At 31.8% G+C, this 23,693-nt stretch overlaps 1 protein-coding gene and 1 long non-coding RNA gene across 2 annotated transcripts; both read right to left on the bottom strand.

Moving 5' to 3' along the window:
• Nucleotides 1–3,270: 3,270 nt before the first annotated feature.
• Nucleotides 3,271–7,168, bottom strand: LOC143047504 (protein irg-1-like). Its single transcript, XM_076220559.1, has 3 exons — nt 6,614–7,168; nt 6,272–6,423; nt 3,271–5,481 (listed from the first exon to the last, which is right to left on the bottom strand). Exons 1-3 carry the CDS (start codon nt 7,098–7,100, stop codon nt 5,260–5,262), a joined length of 861 nt encoding a protein of 286 aa, XP_076076674.1. The 5' UTR covers nt 7,101–7,168; the 3' UTR covers nt 3,271–5,259.
• Nucleotides 7,169–15,190: 8,022 nt separating this feature from the next.
• Nucleotides 15,191–18,548, bottom strand: LOC143049139 (uncharacterized). Its single transcript, XR_012970081.1, has 3 exons — nt 18,407–18,548; nt 17,679–17,999; nt 15,191–15,309 (listed from the first exon to the last, which is right to left on the bottom strand). It is a non-coding gene; the product is annotated as an uncharacterized LOC143049139 (long non-coding RNA).
• Between the last annotated feature and the right edge of the window lie 5,145 nt (nt 18,549–23,693).

The following is a 23,693-nucleotide window of genomic DNA, read 5'->3' as shown; positions in this document are numbered from 1 at the left end:
TCGCTTTTTCAGATGGATTTGAGTGCAATGTACTTTCACTTCTTAGAGGAGCTATGCCGGTATTTTCATTTTCTGGCTTTTAATATAGGATTATAGCTTTTTTTTTTATGTATTTTTGAAGCATGGTTGGTTTGGTTCCTTTACTTCAATGTCAAAGATCATATTTTCCTTATATTGCCGGTAAAAGTTTCTCATTTCTATTTGGAGCTTGATTTTAATTTCTTGATATTGTTTTTTGTACTTGGGATTTCCTTTTTTCTTTTTGTAGAGTTTGTTTTTTCTTGTTAATCAGTTTTTTTAGTTGGTTATTTACCTAAGGTATAAGGAATATTCTTATAGATAGACTTTGGATGTTTGTCTTGAAAGTATTCCATAGTTCATCGAGACTCATGTTATTTTGATCTTGTTGTAACTGATTCTATGTTTCAGTGAGGTCTTTTGTTATTTGGTCCAATTTGCCTTTTAGTAGTTTTATATTTTGTGAGCCTGTTGTTATTTTGAGGCAGTGCTAAATTTTTTTCACTGTAAACAATGTCATGGTCGTTCGCTCCAATTGGTGGTAATGTTTCGACTCGATTGACAAATGAATGATTGGTCATACACTCCAGGTCTAGTGTTGTGTCGTTTCTGGTGTTCTTGTTTACTACATGTGTTAAGTTGTTGTCATTTAATATGTCAAGGAGTTGTTGGTGTAGTGAAGCGTCAGGTTTACGAGGTATGACTGCTGGTGTCTTCCAGTCTATGTGGTCAAAATTGAAATCGCCACTTACCCAGATATTTTGGTCCGTTTTCTTGCATAAGACTCTATATTTAGTGAGATACCAAGTTGGTCTAAGGATTCTTCTCTATCGGATGGTGATCGATAGTAGGAAAATAGGTATAGTGATTTGTTTCCTTCTTATGCAATTTTCGCCCCCACATTTTCACAATTTGTATCGAGGTCTAGGTCGATACTCGTATTTGTGATTTGTGTAGATGTGAGCTGGTTTGAGATAGCCAGTAACACTCCCCTATAGTCATCTTTTTTTTTTTTAGTACAGATGTTGTATTTGGAGGCTGGGATGTATTCATATGGAGAGGTGTCATTGGAGAGCCATGTTTCAGTTCCAAATATGATGCTTGGTTTAAAAGAGTCAATGATAAGTTCTACTTCAGGTTTTTGCTCTTTATTGACTGAAAATTTAAAGTAAGTACTCTTAGTGGTTCGGAGTTTTTGGCTATACGATTGATCTTTTTTTGATTGATGATGAAGAATGTGTTGGTAATCCAATATCAATAATTTCATTGTCAGAATCAATGCTTGTTTCTAATTCTGAGTAAGTATTTGACAATTCAGGTAAAGTACTATTGAAGAATGTGGTGGAGAAGTTTGGCATACCACAGTTTATACATTCCCATGATAGATTGCTTTTGTCAGGTATTTTGTACATTTTATTTTCGAAACCTTGACAATTTATATGGTACCATTGATCACAGCTGTCACAGCATACAGCTTTATGTTTCCAAGTGCATGCTTTATTGCATGATCCACATGGGTATGTTGGTGGGCCAGGGTTTGGCTCTGGTGCATATGAGTTAGTTAGCAGAATGTTACATAGATATGTCAGTACCAGTCTATCATATTTGATGGTCTTAGTTTTCTTGTAAGTACAATCATAGATGTTGTGTATATATTAGACTTACATGTCTCTTGGTTTGGTATTGTCATTGACCAAGATTTATCTGGTGCTTTCTTATTTGTATCAAAGATACACAAAAAGGCATATAGACAAAGTTCATTAGCAAAAATGAAAGACAAGTGTACTAAATGTTTTGCAATAGCACAATGTTGAATAACACAATGACAGGATGTGTAAGCACAGAGCCACGTCATATATATCAAAGAATCACATAAAGGCGTATAGACAAGGCACACTAGCAAAAACGAAAGACAAGAGTGAAAAATGTTTTAGATTTACTAGTATAGTACAATAACACAATGTCGGGATGCATAAGTACAGAGCCACGTTACATGTATCAAAGAAACCCAAAAATGCATATACAGACAAAGAACATTAGCAAAAATGAAAGACAAGGATACAAAACTTATCATAGAACAATAACATAATGATAGGATGTATAAGTACACAGTGACGTCATATGTACCAAACAGACTAAACAGTAAAAGTAATATTCATAAAAAAACAAATAAAGGAATACTATAACACGTTAGGCAGCAAGCATTTGATATTTGATTTTTTGATGGGGGGAGGGGGCTATGGATTTTTTTCTGACAATTTTTTTTCGCCTTTGGCCTTTGGCGAAAAACTATCTATTTTTTTCGCGACATGTCGAAAACAATTTTTTTCTTTCAATTTTAGCTTTACATATAGTTGCAGCTGAGGGTGAAACAAAAATTATTTTTTTCTTCAAAAACTTGAAACAAAACTTTTTTTTCAAAAAAAAAAAACATAGCCCCCCAGAAAATCAAATGGTTGCTGCCTTATTACGATGATAAACAACGCCAGAAACCATAGTCTATATACTAGAAGACCATCGTGTATCATTTATGAAGTTGATACGGATTATTTATGAACAAGGTCTTATTACCTTCCGATGGACTTTTTTTTAAAAGGACGAGACGTTCCTTGTCTTGCCCCTGGTTTATCAACTTTCTGCCTAGACACTGGTGACGTCTTGCAAAGTCTGAGTAGGAGATGCAAGCTCTTGAATACCGAATAAGTTGGTAAATGTATATTCCATACGGAGGTGAAGTTGGTATATTGCTACTTCGGTGGGGGAAAATGATAATTTCAAAATTAAAATCGTCTCGTTTGTTATAGATTTTTTTACTGAGATGACCGTTAAAATCTACTGACGATTTTTTCTAAATCTACGTATTTGTAGATCTTCACTTGCTGATGCTTGTTGCTATTTAAAATGTCTTTGGCCTATTTTAAATAATTTCAAGATATTGGCAATTACAGTTTTAATCAGAAGGTGAGTACATATAAAAAGATGTGGTATGATTGCTAATACTTCTGTAGCCATGTGAAATACGTAATTTTCAGACTGCAGTTGTATCAAAACATTAAAGATAATGAATAATAGTGATGCGCCATTTTGTACATATACCTAGTGCAAACTTCCTGCAAAGCGTTAGCATTTATTGTTTCATTCCATTTAATACAAAAATGGGATTTTGTGGCAAATAAAACCAAGATTTTTGTAGAATATCCACAGACTGAAAAACAGAGAATTTTGCTATAAAATTGAAAACAAAGATTACCGTTTGTTTTTCTATGATGTGGTAGCGTTTATTGTTTGCAAAAAAACTAAACAATCTTTAAATTCCAAAACCTCGTGCTAAGTCATGAAAGTCGAGCGCACCCTAGAAGGTGTACTTCAATTGGTTCATATTTATACCCCACGCAACGAGTTGCGGAGGGTATAATGTTTTTGACCCGTCCGTCCGTCCGTCTGTCCTGTTTCTTGTCATCGCAACTCCTCTCAAACCACACAACAGAATTTCACGAAACCTTTTCAGATAATAAGGACATACTATGTAGTTGTGCATATCGACGGGAAATTGCGATTCAATTTTTGTTCTAGGAGTTACGCCCCTTTGAACTTATTTACTTTAATGTACTACTGCAACAGTTTGTCATCGCAACTCCTTTGAAACCAGACAACAGAATTTCATGAAACTTTGTAGATAATAAGGACATGCTATGTAGATGTGCATATTGATAGGAAATAACGATTTGTTTTTCTTTCTAGGAGTTATGCTCCTTTGAACTTATTTGCTTCAATGTACTTCTGCAACAGTTTGTAATTGCAACTCCTCTGAAACCACAAAACAGAATTTCATGAAACTTTGTAGATAATAAGGACATACTATGTAGATGTGCATATTAACAGAAAATTATGATTCAATTTTTTTTTCTTATACAATTTTCTTTTCTTACACTTATTTCATTTCTCCAATGACAATGTGGGGACGGTGGGGTATGTGAGTGCGCTCACTAAGGTTCTTTAATTATATTTGTTTTCACCTTTATCTAATTTATAAACTTATTTAAAGGAAATCATTGCAAATAAACTCATCATAGATAAATGCATTCAAATTTTATATACACGCCAGACGCGCATTTCGTCTACAAAAGACTCGTCAGTGACGCTCTAATAAAAAAATGTTTAAAAGGCCAAATAAAGTACTAAGTTGAAGAGCATTGAGGACCGAAAATTCCTAAACTTTTTGCCAAATACAGCTAAGGTAATCTAATCCTGAGGTAGAAAAGCCTTAGTTTTTCAAAAAATCGAAGTTTTGTTAAGGTTTATGATCCCTTCTATAGCCATTTTTGTACGAAATTTTCAAACTTCAATTGTACCAAACTATAGATATAATTAATAATAGAGATGGGTCATTTTGTACATATACCGAGGAGAAACTTGATGCAAAGCATTATTCTTTACTGTTTCATTGCATTTTAAAATAGAAAAAGAGTACTTTGTGGCAAATAAACCTAGATTTTTATAGAAAATCCACAGCCTTTATTACAGAGATTTTTGTTATAAAATTTAAAACATAGATTACTCACTTGCTTTTCTAAGATGTGCTAGTGTTTATTTTTTACAAAAAGTTCTAACCAACCTGTAAATTCCAAAATACCTCGTGCTGAGTCACTAATGTCGAGCACACCCTAAAAGGTGTACTTGATTTGGCCCATATTTATGTTTGTTTTAACCAATAACTACATTAATAAACTTGTTATAAGGAAATCAATGCTAGCACTGCTGCGGTGCATGCAATAATCCTATATGTATCAGTCATCAAATTGCCAAATATGAGATTACAAGGATGAAGGCTGTGGATTTTCTATAAAATTTCCATATGTTTAACATTGAATCAACACAAGGGTACATAATCCTTAACAGATCATAATTTATAATTATGAACATATCAATGATAACTCAAGTCAACACAGAAGTGCTGACTTCTGGGCTGGTGATCAGAACTGCATGCAATAAAACTCTATCAATCATCGAACTGCAAAACATGAGAGTACAAATTAGAAGCATATCTTCCAGATTAGAAAGAAAATAAATATCTGAGGGCCAAATTAAACCCTTCGTAAACCTAATCCATTGTATTTGCCTAATAAAAAAAGTTTGCTTTCTTATTTGATATAGATAATCATTAATTAAACCAATAAACTATCTGCTATATCTTGTTATTGGATATTGTCTCAGGTTTGTTGCTACGCATTCTCCTCATTGCTATAGATATTTCTTCAGCTCTACTTCCTCTTTCAATTCATCTCTCACTTTGGTCAATGCTTTTCCAAGTAAATTTTGCCCTTTCCATGTTTTGCAATCCCATGCCAAGGGGTCATTTTCTTCCAGCCCAATACCTAAAATTGAGTCGTATGGACTTACTTGTACAATAGTCTTGGGATAAGTTTCCAGAATTGTTGCCTTAAGACTTTCATCTTGAGAAAACTAAAAATGAAAATCGAATAGAATATAAAATGTATTTTTAGTAAGTCACTGATATACTTGTTAATTTTATATACCATCTCTTGCGGCTAAAAGATTGAATAAAATGGTTCATTACATTTGCGCGGATTGCCATTACTTTTTCGCCTAAAAATCGAATATGTTTTGCTTGTGATTCGTTTTGCGCTTATCAATTTTACATGTAAAAATAGATAAACACATAACAATTAATCTTATTTATTTTTATTTACAAGAACCCCTTACGTAAGTCCGTGCTCACCTGCAAGGAGATGGACGTTGAGTTAAGCTATAATTATTCAGTTTTAAAAATAAGACAACATAATGCTATTCACTGTTCAATATTTGCAAGTTACATTAATGACTTTAAACGCTTACGGGATTTCTCATGATAAGTAAATGTTTTTTTTTAGAATTCGATATTTAACATGAAACGTATATCATTTATTTTTATAAATATGTTCAACATTATAACTATCTACATATTTATTATGAATTATCGTTGTATTTACCAGTGTGACCTGTTAAATGAATGTGCGCAAATGCAATGTAAAAAGCTGAACGAAAACGTATTAAATTATTCCACAAATGCGCGTAAAAATAATGCTGAATACCACTACATATGAAAGCATATTGCGATGTGTCGTAATAAATCGTTTGATGTCAATTGAAACAAGAAAAGACATAAATATTCAAATAAGAAATGCATTAACCAGAGAATTTGGATTGAAATATACATCCTTTAAATTCCAATAGAATTTTCACGTAAAGTTACCTTTGCTTTGATTCCACGTTCAACAATTGGTAAAAAAGTTGCATCCCATAACTCTTGATCGAAGTTTCTCACAAGTCGCCCAAATTTCGTTTGTTCGAGAGGATCCTGTTCCACTAGTACTTTATACGCAATGTCTTCATCTTCAAATAGCACTGCAAAAAGAAATACAATATTGTCTCCATTGTTTATATCTGATACGTACATGGAGAATAAAACATGGTAAAATTCGTATCAGCGTGATTCAGGGAATGACACCGAGTTCTTGATTTTCCATCTTTATCAAATATTCGAATTCGCAGTAATATGTACTGAATATATAATATATGATATATCTTGACTTACTTGCTTTGCTGTACATGGTGAACTGTTCTGCAGAATTAAATACGAGCCCTTCGACAGCGAACTCACTTAAGTATAACTGACTGTAAGGAGAATCTGGTTTCCAAAAGAATACAAATTGTTCTAAAGCCTTTTGCTTTAATTCGTGGCAATTGTTCTCTGATAAAACGTTGTTGTCATCCTCCTGTACAAAGTCATTATTCGAAACATTCTCTTTAAATCTATTTCTTCTGTCTATCATAGGATTTAAGACATTATAGTCATCCATCTGTACAAAGTCATTATTCGAAGCATTATCTTTAAATCTATTTCTTCTGTCTATCACAGGATTTAAGACATTATAGTCATCCATCTGTACAAAGTCATTATTCGAAGCATTCTCTTTAAATCTATTTTTTCTGTCTATTTTAGGTTTGTTGTTTTTGTCATCTACTTTATGTTTCCCTGAAAAGTCATTTGAGTCTTTCTCTGATAAACTTGTATCATCCATGGATCAGAAGTTGTCTCCTTTTTAATCTATGTTTTCTATGTTCTATATATATGTTTCAATTCCTCTGTTGTTATCTGATAAAGATAATGATTTATCGATGTTTAAACAATAAGGAAGTATTTTATGAACTGTAAATAATATATACATATTAAGTATTCTGCCCTAAGTCAGGAATCTAATGTTCAGTGGTTGTAGTTTGTTGATGTGATTCATAAGTGTTTCTCGTTTTATTTATATAGATTAGACCGTTGGTTTTCCTGTTTTAATGGTTTTACTTTTGGGGACCTGACCTTTACAGATTGCTGTACGGTGTTAGCAAAGACTTCGCGAAGAAGACCGTACTTTGACCTATAATGGTTTATATGCATAGATTTTCTTATTGGCATTCGATTATACAAGAACCGGACATCTGCTTAAACGTATTATCCCTATCGTAGAATATTAGAGACAAAAGGCCGATAAAAGGATCTGTTTTCAGATAAAGTTAACTTACAGTTTGCATGTGATCTCAGGATCACGGAAGTAAATCGTCGAATACGAAAACTTATCTACCTAACAAAAATTGGGTACCTGTAATCTTCGAACCTGCATAACAATGGAAAGGAAAGAAACGAAATTTGCCAAAACGAAATGAAACAAAAATACTAACAAAAAGAAAGGGAATGAACAAATCATAAAAAGTAAACATAATAAAAAAATAATCACGAGGCTAAATTGTTAGTTCGTCATAGTGGAGCAGCAAATGTTGAAAAAGTCGCTTGGTTAACGATTTTAAATTACATAAATACCTCCTAGAATTTTAAGGTCTTGAATTGTCCATCGATTATTCAGCTTTAGAAAAATGTTTGTCGTAAATATCAAATGTGGTACAAAGGACGTTAAAAATAGCCTAACTGACGTTACCTAATTTGCATCGAGTACCCCACTGCTGATTCGGTAGACAAATTTCATAACAAACCTGTCCTAAAAAATTTATTTGTGAACGATATTGGTAAGTACAGTTATTCTTGAACATCATACAATATAAGGGCATTTCCAAATAGTCATAAATGTAAAGCACAATGCATCTGAAAATGGTTGAAAATAACACTGAAAAATCGTCGTTTTTCTTCACCTAGCATTATTTGCACGTGCAGTGTATGTGTATTTTAAAGGCACGACAGTAAAGCCGCCTTATAATACTTCAAACGACCCGATTTACTTTTTGTTCCTAGTTAATTCCTAATAAAATAGATATTTGGCCCAATATCTGCTTTTTAATCCATATTTCAAGTCCGAATATTTGTCACAGATTGACCGACATTTTTGTGGTTTGTAGTTATAGTCCCACATTCAACAATTTAGCGAAGGTCATTTGTAATCATTTTCAAGCATATTTCTTATTCATTTTATAATTTCCGAAGCCTTGTGATACATAATGTTGTTTGGTATTTTTGTTTATTCGTTTTTGTTGAATTTAACTGAGAAAGTGAATATCATTTTTGGGTTTGTTTGGTTTTCAGGTGTGTTCGATTTGTTTTTTATTCAATCAAATGGACAATTAACAGTCTCGTTGAAACTGGTCCCGCCAGATGTCAAAACAAAGAGAGTGAATGTTGGTGTTGACAAATGTATTATCTGCGATTCTGCTGTTGAAGAAATTTTAATTACATCAACAGAATCTGGAAAAAAAGGTATGATAAATGCTGCAACAAAGAGACGTGATGATTTTTTCGGTTATTTGAATGAATTCTGAAATGAAACAGCAAGCGAATTACCCGTATTTAGGTATCATAGGTCATGTTATAAAAGCTAAACAAGTAGAGTGGGGTGCTCATTTTCGCCGGGGACACAATTTCGCCGTTTAAGGATTTTGAGGTGTAAAAACTTCAAAGGATGGCGAAAATGGAAGAAATGTACCCGTAAAGTATATTTTTATAACAAATATAATATTTTTTTAAACTGAGACAAAATTGCGGCTCCTACCGAAAATGACCGAAAAACGGACAACGATTTTCGGACAATTTCCTGAATAAAAAACACGATTTCAAAGAAGTATTTCTAAGTAAATATTTGACTGAATGCCCTAATTTTGAATTCTTTATACCTTTGAAATGTCTGCTATTCATCTATAATGCAATTGATTTGATAAAAATTGTTAAAAGCTGCGGTTATTTGGTTTTAAATAGATGTGTAAAAACGGCGAATATGTGTCCCCCATTGACAAAACAAACGGAAATTTCAAACACCCTTTAATCTAACTTTTCAGATGATTTTCTTAAAACAAACCGGTTTTCAAGCTTTAGTATATTTTGCATTTGAAGTTATCTTCATATAGAAATATCAGTATACTTCAAAAACATTTAGACCTGAACATAAACTGTAGAAAACATGGAAAGATGTGGCGAAAATGAGCACCTCACTCTAAGCAGAATTTAAAAATCAGTATCATGTTTTTCAGCTGAAAAGGTAACACTAGATATAAATTCCGATTCATCTAATTCTTTGGTGTCTGAAAATATTGATCACAATACATCAAAATGTATTATTTGCAAAAAAATGTCTCATAAAAGGGTGAAAACATTACATACAATTTCATCTGCTGAAAGGTTAGTCAATCTTAAAGAGGATGCTGTTAGAATATGCGACGTTGAAATGATTAATCGAATAGAGCAAGATAATTTGCTCTCAATAATGCAGTGTATCATGCAGCATGTCTGACCACATACTTGGCATATAGACCAAAAATCCACTGATAAAAAATCTGCGTATTAGGCATTTAAAAGAGTAGTTGAAATTATAGACAGAGACCTTATTCGTGACAAAAAGTCTCTTGTATTGTCATCACTTTTGACAATGACCCAGTCTTTTTTACCTGATAAAGTAAATTAGACATACTGTAATTCCTCTAAACTTAAGGCAAAACTTGAGAAGCACTACAGGGATACCATTGTATTTTTTGCTCAAGAAGCTTAAGGACAAGGTAAATCTAGCATTGTATTTGATAGCGATATTTCCATTCGAGACGCTGTTAAAGCAGCGAATAACATCTAACAGTCATTCCCAAAAAATGGGTACAATTCGAATGTAGACACTGTTAAAAAATAAATTTCAACTGAGCAGAGAGAGAGTGATGTTTTCTTCTGTGTCTATATCTAGTCTGTCATTTTTTTAATTTTTACTTACACCATTTTAGTTGTTTTCTAGTTTTAGCATTTTTTGTAATACAAGGTAAGTATGAACGTATCGGAGGTTAGTGTTGTATAAAGTCATCTTAAAAATTGCATTAGAGAAAAACACAAGATTTAAATCCAGGCTCATGTGAAATGGGTTACATTTACCACCATAGCAAACTGATTTATACGTATTATTCTGTATATATTGAAAGCAAATACCAATTTTAAGGTCTGAATTAATATAGTGTTTAAAAAATAATTCAAATAAGTAGTTTTCACAACTTATTTAGTAATAAATTTAAACTAATGAAATGTTATGCTGTATAATATTTTAGTTTCATAATACAGCTTTCCAGGAAAAACCCTATTATTTATGTTTTGAATCACTTGTATGTATTTTTTATGCTTGCATTAATCCACACCCCCATCTTTGTTACGGAGGTTGCTATCAAACCAGTATCTGAATGCTGATACATAGTAACACTTAACTCTTTAATGCTAGCTTTTCTAAACAATGTATTGACATTACAAACTTAAAAACTGTTTTCTATCAAGTTATATGTTTCTTTTAGTCAAATTGACTTGTTCGTGTCAAAATCTCCGTAATGATTCATGAACTTTCACTCAAAAATATGTTTTACCTAACCCGAATACTGTTCAACTTAATTTTATTAGCTCTATATAGATAATGTCATCTTCCTTCACACCATAATGTATGTATTATACTCAACTATGAAGTTTTGGAGTCAAAATAGTTTCATTTCGAAAATTTCTATCCTCCGTAACGACATTTAAAACCTCCATAACGGACAATTCCAGTTCTTACCAACAGCAAACATATAAATGAATGTAAATATTGGAATTAAATGACAAACAAGACAACAGAATTAAACATTTTTCTTAGTAAATCGTTATCTAAAAAGAGTAAAGTCATGTTAGAGAATAAAAACTTTTTTTCCTTAAATTTCTATCCTCCGTAACGTAAATCAATGATGTCGTCTATGATTGACATCACCTTTTGATTTTTATTAGTGATAATTGATGAATTGATTTGGTATCTATAACAATGTACAAGAATTTCAATTGGTATGATCGTGTTTACATGCATCTTTAGATTTTTTTTATTTGCATAACCTCCGTTACATTGATGAGTCCTAAATAATCTTGAAAATGTTTGCCATAAACCGCTGTTAAAGTTATGATTGTCGTCGTAATTACACAAGTTGTGTTGTAGACTATTTTAAATCTGAGAAAATGGCTGATATAACGTTTATTAAACGTTTATTAAACGTTATAATGTTGCTCACATAATAGGGAAAAAACAAGTTAACCTACTTTTCTCAAAACAATATTTTTTTTCTCAAAATCTGTATTTTGTTTGTCTGTTTTCTTTATAATAAATGATATCTGCTACAAAAATGACTTTCGGCAGTGTCGGCAGCCGCCGATACTGATAAAAATAGTCTGACAACTTAACTGTAAATAACTGCGTCACGGAGGTTATTTAAACGGAGGTTAGTTTTATTTACATTATACATGGAAATATGTAACAATATTGTTGAGTTGCTTTCTTAAAACTGATTATTGAGAAGCTTTATGGGTGCTTTCAATGAAATAATCTTCATTTTGATTTGTTCTTGGTTAGTGCGTTCCAAAATACGCGTTACGTAGGTTGGATTCTTATATGCGACAATCGAAAAAAAGAGAAAGAGAATACTTTTTTTTTATTTTTCGTTTTATTGCAATAAAAGTTAAAGGCAGGATTTTAAAATTTGATGTATCAACTTTGCTTAAAGTCACTTTGGGCATGATTTCCAATCATATAAATATGTTTTGACTGTACCTAAAGATACGTTACGGTAGGTTATACGTTTATCGGCGACATTGGTTTAATGGGTAAATCAAAGTGTATATTATAACTTTTGATTCTAAAATATTTTTGTGGATAAAAATCAATATAGTGTCAAATAAAAAAAGCAAATCTAATCATGATTTAGATGAAATAAAGTATTTTAATTCACACCGATATTTGGAGTTTTTCTAGGCGACATTCGGAATTCGTGTGATTTCCGTATATTGAATAGAAAATCACACAAATATAGTTACGATATACATCACAGAAGAATATAATTTTATTTTAGTATACATATTAATCACTTAGAACACGAAAAAGATTATCTGTGACATATGTTCAGCTTGCATTTTGTGGTTATTTGCCGGCGACACTGAAATTTTGTAATTGTACCCATTTTTTGGGAATGACTGCTAAGCAGAATTAGAAATGCTTGAGATAAAAGCCTACTTAAGTACATGTAGCTCCACCAAAATCAACGAACGAACCGATATGCATGTACTTTATAAGCAACCTCAATTTTAAGCCAAAAAATGAAAAATGTTCATATATCTTATTATTATCCTGCAAATGAGGAAGTATCGTAAGGGTTGTAAATGTCAGAAGCAATGGTACCACCGTGTTTGATAAGTTTTGTTACTTGGCTTTTGAAACATTTTCTTCAGTATCAATGGATATTTCGCATGAAATTCGAAGAAAATGTGCTGCTCTCGCAGAGTGCCTGGTGTCAAATTGTAAAAACATAACTACTCCATTTAGTCTAATTTTGCAGTACAGTTGTATCATGAGTTCGGATCGACGTCTTTGATTGAAAATGAAATGCACATAGTTTCTGTGTCTAGTATAACGAGCTTCGGAGGTTTTTGACTAGTGTAGCGAATGCTGAAATAATAAAAATACAAGGTGGTTGTTATGTCCCATTCGGTATAGCTAGCTGTGATTCCTTAATCCAAGAAGGTGTGGACAATATTGACATTAATACCGAAACGAATGGCGGTAAAACACATTTCCCTCGATTGCGCGTGCTATATTCCAAAATTCAGTTCTACATGGAACACTCGTATTTAGTATCATGAATTGTCTAGTAATTGTACCGAACAACTTGTTCTATTTTGACTAATTTAGACAACCCAAAATAATAATGGCTCCCCATGTGCTTTTGGTTGGAAAACTGCGCAAAATGACAAGTTAGAGTCGGTTTTCTTTGAGGGACAAATTTCATCAGACTTTCTACAACATCTAATTTGTTCCTGTAAGGGTGAAAAAGCATGCCAGGCAGCATGTGTTTGCAAGGACCAGGGCCTTCCTTGTACTGATTTATGATTTTGTTAAAAGTTTAGGTAGTTGTATCAATGTCCAGGCAGAATCAGCTGACATAGCTGATGACACAGATGAAATAACATGAAACTATTTGCTATATTTTATTCGACATTTCGTTTGGTATAAAACTAAACCCATCATGATACCAAAACGGTCATGTCGCAATTTTGACTTTGTTCTACAGCACGCTTGCACACATTGAGTAATATATCACTCCAATAACTATATTATATGAAAAGTTATCTTGTATTGAGATAGTTGGGATTCATTTTAAGAAATCACAGTGACATGTCGAATACTTGAAAACTGAAAGGAATTTTTACATGACTGCACAATTTGTTAAATAGTTAAATAAAACGTTGTTTTGTTTTGTGCAAATATGAAAAAGATTTTGTATGAACTAACGCATTTCTACATAATACTACTCGTATAATTTATTGAATAGATTATTAATTTTGAAAAATATTATACTTAATGGTAATGGTTCTCTAGATGAAAATAGGAATTTTCTAAGTGATGACCTTTGACCTTGATTTTCGGTATAATTGTACCAGATTTTATATTTACGACACATATTTTCAAAATCTACACGATCTGAGCTTTCCAATGAGCTATTAAATTTCCATGAGGTATTTAGGTAATTTAAATTTCTAAAATTGTCCTCTTCGCCGCTCCACTATCAGGGGAAAACAGATATATTTCTTTAAATCTGAAAATCGATTATGACACACTTTGAGTATCTAAATTAATCATATGCGTCAAAAAATGAAAATAAGGATACAAGATATTCGCTTTTAGTATTAGGGGATAGTTCAGTATGAGTTATTTGACATTAAATTTTTGGCTCATAATACGAAAATCGTCTATGAGGAATAAGCAAATCATAAATGAGCTAACTCGACATGATAAAAAGAGAAATCGAATGAATATAACATGTCACCTCTATGGAAAGGGCACATTACGCATTCGTCACAAGCATTATTTTTACTCAAAGCTACAAATATTTGGTCTTATTTTCTTATGCTGCATTTATAACGGTTGGTCAATGTAAAGGAGATTCCAATATCAAGTGATTTAATTTGATCTAACTGGAATCGAATCAAATAATTCCAACATTCGAGGCGAACATAACATTGCGACGCCATTGCTTCAGTATTTCACCTACCCACCAATGCTTACACTTGCAGCTAACAATAAAAGGTAATACATGATCGTCATACAATCGATAAAAGACTTAATTGATTGTTAACAATGTACGTTCAAAAATTCTATATGCCGACATGATTCAGATATAGTTGGAAGCCGTAAAAATGCCAAATTGGAAGGTCACAAGTTTAGAATGCTCAGTAAGATATAACAATTCATATCTTTATTCATTGTTATTTTTTTAAAGACAGATTTTAAATGCTTATATGCACGAAAAGACAATAGTTTGAGTGTACATGTGACACGAGAGGACCGCTCGACCACATAGGTGTGAAATAATAAGCATACTTAAGGGAAATCCTAACATGCTTAGCACTTTTTTGAACACTCAGAAAATTGCTGACCCGAAGGATCTTTCGACTTTGTATGTTCATGATTTTTTCCATTTTTTTCCATTTTTTTATAACTAATCTCCATTTATCTCGATAAACACTGAAAAAAAACCCATCGTATTTTTTTATGTTTATTTCTAATAACACATTTTAACAAAAAAAAAGTTACAATTATAATTTTTAGAAATAAATTTTGATCAGTATAGTCACCGGTATTGTATAATTATTGACTTGTGTGTTTGTTCAGTGGATATCCCACTGGTCTTATGTTCTGTATTTACACCATTCTCTGTTTGCCTGGCAGTGTTTTTCCTCGATTTGCATCGCAATATTTTCTATCCAGTCTGAAAAAGCAAGAATTTGAATTTGATTAACAATAAACTACAATACACACATATCACTTGTAACGACTATTTCGTCATTTATTTCATATATTTGCAACAGAGGAACAGCATATCATGCACGTGAGATAAATGCATGTCAATAAAATTTAAAGAAATCGTTATCATATATTAGTTTGAAATTCGAATTCAAATTGATTTTCTCATCTGGCTGCTAATAACTAACTGAACATATAGACAAAAGTTGCATAATATTCACGTTTTGTTTGTACTATACTCTGAAACATTTAAAATGTTAAAAGGATAAACTTTGCTTTTATACTTGTTTTGGATTTCCTTAATTTGAATTGAAGAAAATCATTCGGTCACCAATTTTTAATATGTTTACCTATTGTGTCTGTTTGTACTATTCATACGTCCTTGTCAATAAAATGAAATGTTTTGAGACTGTCATACAAGTGAGTGGTTTTGCTAGCTATAACATCAGGTTTAAACATAAGAAAATGTTGTACCATGTCAGGTTGTTATGCATTCGTTTGATGTGTCTGAGCTTTTGATTTTGCTATTTGATAACGGACTTCTCGTTTTGAATTTTCCTCGGAGTCCGGAATTTTTGATATTTTACTTTTCATAGGAACTTAATAGTGATCGTCCTAACGCGTATTATCAATATAAACCAAAAGTTATCATACCTGCTCTTGGTATATCTTCGAAGAAAGAAGCCAATGATGACAATTAAAACAAGACACATACAATCTGGGTAATTAACGTAGGTACCAAAAACAAAGGTTTCAAATTTAAGGTTTTTTCTTATGCTCAGTCTTTAGTTTTTTATGTTGTGTTTTTTAATACTTTTGGTAAATTTTTCTTTTTTAACACTTCTCTTCTACTTCTAAATACCATGTGGCAAAACGTACCGTTTTAATGACGATTAAACTGAAAGCTTATATTGCAAACACTCCTATAGGTTGCATTTCTGTTTATATTGACAATGCAATTTCCTATAAGAACTCCTTTTACGGCTAAAACTGTACCACTTTTACTATGAAGTTTGGAAAAAATCGTATCCTAGAATTGAAAGTTCATATGCACCACAATTTTTTTCAAAGGTCAAAATATAGGGCTGTGCGGCATATTTTCAACGTTTATATGCCCTGAACTTCTCAGAGTTTAAACTAAGATTAATTTTCTTAACTACCCCTACCTCGAATGAAAGGTTACCACATATTTCAATGTAAACAATATGCACATGTTTATTTACTGGTAACATTCACAAGTTTATGTCTCTGTGAGATGGAACACAGAGAGCATAGCTGGGAACCAGTATGTAAACAAAATTAATTTTCTATGAATATTCAAGATCTCCCCAAAAGAGGCGTGTTTTGAGAAACAGCTGTATTTACAAAGTGCAACCTATACTATATCTAGGGTTATACATAGTATTAAGAAAATATTCGAAAATCTATGTACGAACTAAAATGAGTTTGTTATTACATATAATTAAAGTCTTTACAATATCGTTTTAGTATAAACACAACTGATAAAAACTCTTGATTTGACATTCATAGGCAACATAAAGACCGTACACTTTTTTTGTCCGTTTAAGATTTCTACTCTTTCATTAAATTGAAATGTCTAGTACTCAATAATTAAATTTTTGTTTTAAACAGTTTCTTGGTGTCTGCTCACAATTAGGAAAACTCGCAAGAAAGCCCCGACAAAACAAATTATCAGTTTAATTTCTTCCCTTTGTTTATTTAAAAATGTTCATCAGTATTTCCTATATATAAAGTTGTATATTGCAAAGAGTTTAATCGGATCAAGTTTTTTCTTTTGGTAACAGTATTGTTAATATTAAAATCAAACCAAACATTGAAAGAGTTGAAAGCCGGAATTTCACTATCTTTGTAAATACCAATTTGGTGTTTTCCACCAAAAAAAAAAACACGACAACTCTCACCAGGTAGCAGGCTCAAACAATTGTAAGCAAGAAACGCGTTTTTCTACAAAAGTCTAAGTGACGCTTGTATAAAAAGAAACACAAAGGCCAAAATAAAGTACGAACAATAATCACTCAAAATATCGGAGGGTTTCAAAATGCGTTTTATGCTTAATATCAATAATCAGACAGAAAAATGTCATTTAAGCATGCAAACTTAGGAACACATAAAAAATTTAAAAAATAGCTTCTGAATTCGACTCTACAAAATCATATGATTGAGTGTGATTAATAAAATAAACATCTAGAAATCGCCTTTAAAGCATTTCGTTGCATATTTAATATCACAGATACCACCAATTAGTTTGCATTAACAATAACAGACAGCTGAGTCCTGGTTCAACTATTTTTGACGGAATGAAGTCGTTATTACCTGTTGTTTTTTTCGTTGGCAACGTCGTTTGAGAAATATTTCTATGAACTGAAATAGTTGATAAATTTTCTGTTGAGATCAAACTTGTCTCTTTCGTTGTAGCCGGAACAAGCAAGGATGTTTTTATCTCTTTTGTTGTCCTCTTTACATCAGTTGTGTGGGGTGCTTTCTTTGTGTTGTGTGGGTTCATTGACGTTTCTATAGATGTAGACGTCACTGCATGAAATGTAGTTTTTTCAGTTGAAATGATTGATTCAGTAGAAAAAAACTCTGTTGGTGAAATATTTTCGCTCGAAACTTTGACCTTTATTCCTGTTGTAGCTAAAGAGATAAAAAAATAAGAACATAAAAGAACAATTTCAATAAGTTTGAGTGCAATTTCATATGATTAAATATCTATGACAATACACACAAATGGATTTTTACGAAAGCGAAGGTGCATTGGTTGCATTAAAGTGGTCTTAGTATTTTATCTAAAGTAGCAAATAGCCTATTACTCTAAGTTCGAACCGTATTCTGTCTGTGTCTTTTTTTTGTATAGGATAGAAAGAACATGATTTGTTAAAAAGGTGACCTACCTGTAATTTTGCTAAAAATACAATTTAATTTTTATGATAAATACAAATACTGGTTTCCTTTTTTCAATGTACTGAAAAGTTTAAAAGAAAGTACATATACAACATGTAAAATAGAAAAAAGTTATCGCCTTGATGTATGAAAATATTTACCTGAATTTATGCTAAAAGGACACAAAAACAGCACAAAAAGTGCTAAGTTTGTAATGCCACATTAAAAAAAAGTTCCCATCTCACGTTAAGCCTTTGCAGTCGCAATTGGTAAATAAGATGTATAACAAACACAGGATCCCTTAAAGGACGATATAGATATTTTATATTCACTAACATATTTATTTTCTTTTTATTTAAGGTTATCTCGGGACATAGTCTCCTGACCTAATATCTACGATGACTCTATTTATAGTTATAATCGATCAATTACGTGTCTATATCTTTTATTGATATGTGGAAATCACTTGTAAAATGTGGAAATCACTTGTAAAATGTGAAAATCACTTGAAAAATGTGAAAATCACTTGAAAAATGTGGAAATCACTTGAAAAAAAGTTCATGTTACAAGAACACTTTATATTCTTATATACGAATATTTACATTATTTATTGACAACGCTGAAACCATCTTGTTTTGCCATAAACCTCTCAACCGTCATGATATGAGGTAAAAAAAGTTCCAGTTCTTTCGGTAGTATTCATAATGAATATAGAACAGACCTATGATTATTCAGGTTGTCTTTAATAAGTGTCACGGGGTTATATGCAATGTATTTGTAATCAGGAAGTTTGGATTTAAATCATAGATACCTTAACATACCGACAGTAGCTGATTCGTTCCTTATTTGAAAATATTAATTAACAGTAAAATGCTACTATAAGTATAATTTTCACAGAAATGGGTGAACAACATTTACCGAACTGGTGTTTTAAGGAATATAATGATCTTTTGTGTACACAGCATTTAGCCATGTCCTGAATTTTCACAACTGACAAACTGAATTTATAATTAAAACGTTAACATGTTTGAAGTAGACATAATCAATTTCACAAGACAAACTGAAATAAAAAATGCATTATTATTTGCTTCTCTTTGCGACCGGTTAGCCAAAGAACATACTATTTTTTTCTTTATAAATTGATAGATAACTATTTACACATGATACATGTATTTTATACCACTATTTTGTGTTGTGTTGTTACACCATTGTCACACATTATAGTATGGTTAAGCGCTCGCAAATAGTTTTAACACAGCCCTTTTCTTTAAGTGTCTGTTACTAGTGAGGATCATGTATTACAATTCAATAGTTATTGTTAGTGTTTGTCTATCCTATTTGCTTTTCGTACATTGTACTGCTGTAAATTAGGACGTTAGAATTTAAATAATACAAATTATGCCACCAAAAGCATGGAGGGTCGAAAAATATATGAAATTTGAAATCTATAGGTGAAAAAACATGCTTTTAGTTTGTTCTTCAATAACATTTTGAATACAATAGAAGACATAGAACAGCTCAATGGTTATTCAGGATTCTTCTTCTTGAAAAAAAATACTTTTATTTGAAAAACAAAATGCAAAGGTCTTGCTAAGAATTTATGAGGTTTAATTTTCGTCCAGACTATACACATTTGCAGTTTATTAACCACTATCTATGACTGACTCTTATGTTGTTACAACAGACGTTTTAAATTTCAATATGTAGTACGATAAGTATTTCGTCACTACTATGTGTGGTAAAACGGTCACATGGCAGATAATGAAAATAGTGATTCTAATATTACAAATTTTTGATAGATAATGAACTAAACAAGATTACCAGTTTATAAATAAACAATAATGGTTTATATAAAAAACAAATTAGAGTTCCGTCACAGCTACGGTAAAAACTGGCACGTGACAGATAATGAAAATTGCAAATGTTTATTATGAATGTAATATTACAATATTACACATTACACATATGACAATAAACTGCATGAGTTATCAGTTTATCTTCAACACATATTGTTGATACTGAGGGAATGGATTTCTTTCTGTAAGTTCTGCAGCAGAATTTGCGAGAACTTTATCTTTCAACCAAAACGAAGATAATTTTAATCAGATTGTTCTTATTTATTTGTCTTTTCCTATATTTGTTTCGAAAAATCGATTGGAATAGACGCAGGAAATAAAATCACAAAATACTGAGCTCCGAGGAAAATTAAAAACATTAAGTCCCTTATCAAGCTCAAACACATCAAACGAATGAAACACAACTGTCAGTTTTCTCACTTGGTACAGGTTTTTTTTTTGTATGTAGAAATAGTTATCAAAGGTACCAGGATTATAACTTAATTCGCCAGACTCGCGTTTCGTCTACATAAACCTCATTAGTGAAGCTCATATCAAAATAGTTAGAAATAGGACCCAAAGTTCCTAAAAGTAGGATTGAACTTGTTTTTTTTAGCTAGGTTATCTTCTCAGTTGTATGACAGTCGCATCAAATTCCATTTTATTGACAAAACAAACGAGTTTAGAATGACGTTCATTATCACTGATATATATTTGTTTAGGGGCCAGCTGAAGGACGCCTCCGGGTGCGGGAATTTCTCGCTACTTTGTAGACCTGTTGGTGACCTTCTGCTGTTGTTTTCTCTATGGTCGGGTTGTTGTCTCTTTGACACATTCCCCATTTCCATTCTCAATTTTATACATAAAAGGTAAAAATGTCAAAATATTTTGACAATTCTATGGGAAAAAGTCATCTAAGTCACTTGACATCTCTCTCCTTAGCATACAATCATACAACCTTTAGTTTTTGTTGTTCACCCAAAAAATATCAATTTCACTCCAAGCTGTCATCATTTTGTTTGACAGTTAGAAGCTACAGTATACTGATTATGATATAGAGGACATTTTCCAATTATTGTGTTCACAATTTGACGAAATTGACAAAGGACAAAATACGTGTTAAGCAACCGTTGAAATGAAAAAGCAGAAAAAGGTTGTGCATCTGTAACTATATCTTAGATTATATATGTTTGCTGTCATTTGTGAAAAAATATTAAATTTAGAAACTTTTGACTGTGTGAACCATGTGAACACTATCTGGTTTTCGCACTTTGATAGTAGTATCTGACATTGACTAAATAAACAGAACAAAACTGCATTCATCTGGATATATCAAGACCGTGATGATACATATCTCGTATCAACTTCAATATTACATGATAGTCTTGAAATAAAGATTATAGGTACTGACATGGTTTATAATCTTAATTACCGGTGTAAGTGCTCTTTTTTGTCTGTGTTAATTATCAACTTTTACTAATCAGTCCATGTTTTGTAATATCCTTAAGTGTGGCCTTGTACTTATGCATTCCGCCAAATGTGGTGTTGTGCTGGGGTAATTTTGTGTATTTCTGATTTGAATTTTTGCTGTTGTGCTTTGTATATATGCCATTGTTCTTTGTCACATTTGTTTGTTTTTATAGTGATTTAGAATATAGTACAATGTTGACTTCTGTTCCCCTGTTTTTGACATTTTTACCTATTATGTATGCTTGTTATGTTGTTGTCAATATAATTAATTTTATTCGACTGTCATACAAGTGAGAGGTAAATTAAGCTATCTATAACACCAAGTTTAATCCACTTTTTATACAGAAGGAAATGCCTGTACCAAGTTAGGAATATGATAGTTGTTTTGATGTGTTTGAGCGTCTGATATTACCATTTGTTTGTAGGGAGTTTCCGTTTCGAATTTTCCTCAGAGTTCGTTTTTATTTGTTATTTTTACTTTTTTACTGCAATACAATTTAAATAGACTCATTGATCTTTTAAACTAGGTTTGGATAAGATTATTACAAAAACAGAAAGCGCTTTCTCTGTTTCACATAGAATATTTTCTCCGTATGTCCATGATTGACTCTGTCGGGGATATCATAAGCGGCATCACTTGTAAAATAGTTAAATACGTCTATTTAAACTTGCAAAACGTATCAGCTAGGCAGGGACTTTCTGATTTGAATTTTTCAAGAAGATCAGTATTTTTGTGATTTTACTCTTTTAGAATGCCAGTGAAACAACTTTCCACCAAATAACGAAGCAGATTGCAACCAAAAGTCACTTTAAGGCCTCTATCTGGAGCAATATATCCATTTCTCTTTTTACACGTTAACATTAGGGATTATAACCAACTTTTAGCGAATACGCTTTGAGGGTCTTGAAAGGCATGTTACAAGATATGGTTATTGGGAAGTTTTTATCTAGGCGCAATAAACAATAGGTAAGCAAACTGCATGAATCTGTAAAATGCACAGCATGATCCCAAATTTCAGATATGTATTTACTGGAAAAAATTGTCTAGCATAATGTAGTTCAGTGGATGTCGTTCGTTTCTCTAGGTATCATATTTGTTTTTCGTTAATTGTAATAAAAAAATCGGCCGCTGGTTTCTAGTTTGAACTGTTCTACAAATGACATATCAAAAGTCTTTTATAGCTGACAATACGGTATGGGATTTGTTGATTGTTGAAAGTGGAACGTTAACCTATATCTGTTAATTTCTGTGTCATTTGGTATCTTGTTAAGAGTCGTATCATAAGAAATCATATCAAATCTTCTTAGTTTGTATATTAAAACATTTTAATACTATATCAGTCATAACAAGGCCCAAGTGTATATATAAGACATTTTGGAATTTTAAAAATGCCAGATAATACATACACATAAGAAGTCATATCATTAATATTGTTAAAATGATTCTCTATGTCGTTTATATTTTCCTACGAAAAATAGTTTCCAATATCAATTAGTATGTTTTGATCAATCCTAGAATGTTCTTGTGGATTTGATTTCAAATTAGTCACTTTAAACCTCTTTACTCCGTGACGATCAAATAAAGCTTATCCTATTGCCACAGTTATCTCAATTTACAACAGATGACATATCGTCTAACTTAAAAACGTGAACATAACCGGCTAAAGTGTAAGGGGAAAGCATAAATATGTGTTCTGTCCGAAAGATCAAATCATTGATAACTATGATAATGATTTAAAAAGAGAAAAGTATATTTATTACACATATACAAAACAATTGAATATTATTTGCCGGCTTTTTTATACGCATGTATGGTATATTCATAAAATATTGATTTGCGTGGATTAGAGAAAACTTGCATTCTCAAGGATATCTAATTTTGTGGTTTTGCTTCAGTCTGCATACATTCCTATTGTAATTTGTTGAACATTTAAATCGTGGTTCCCTGTTACCCAAGCAAATAGGCATTCTACGTATAACTATGAATCCACAGTGCACACAATGCTTATTAAGGTGGTACCCTACACCTTTCCGAATATTAATTTCATAAAATTTCGCAAAATGTTTCACTGAACTTTTGACAAAATGTAAAAAATTCAAAATATTTGAACCAACCACTTTATCAGACAAAATTCGTTGGTCA

The sequence above is a fragment of the Mytilus galloprovincialis genome, chromosome 10, assembly GCF_965363235.1.
Source record: "Mytilus galloprovincialis chromosome 10, xbMytGall1.hap1.1, whole genome shotgun sequence".
NCBI classification, from domain to species: Eukaryota; Metazoa; Mollusca; class Bivalvia; order Mytilida; family Mytilidae; genus Mytilus; species Mytilus galloprovincialis.
This window is presented reverse-complemented; position numbering and strand designations above follow the sequence as displayed.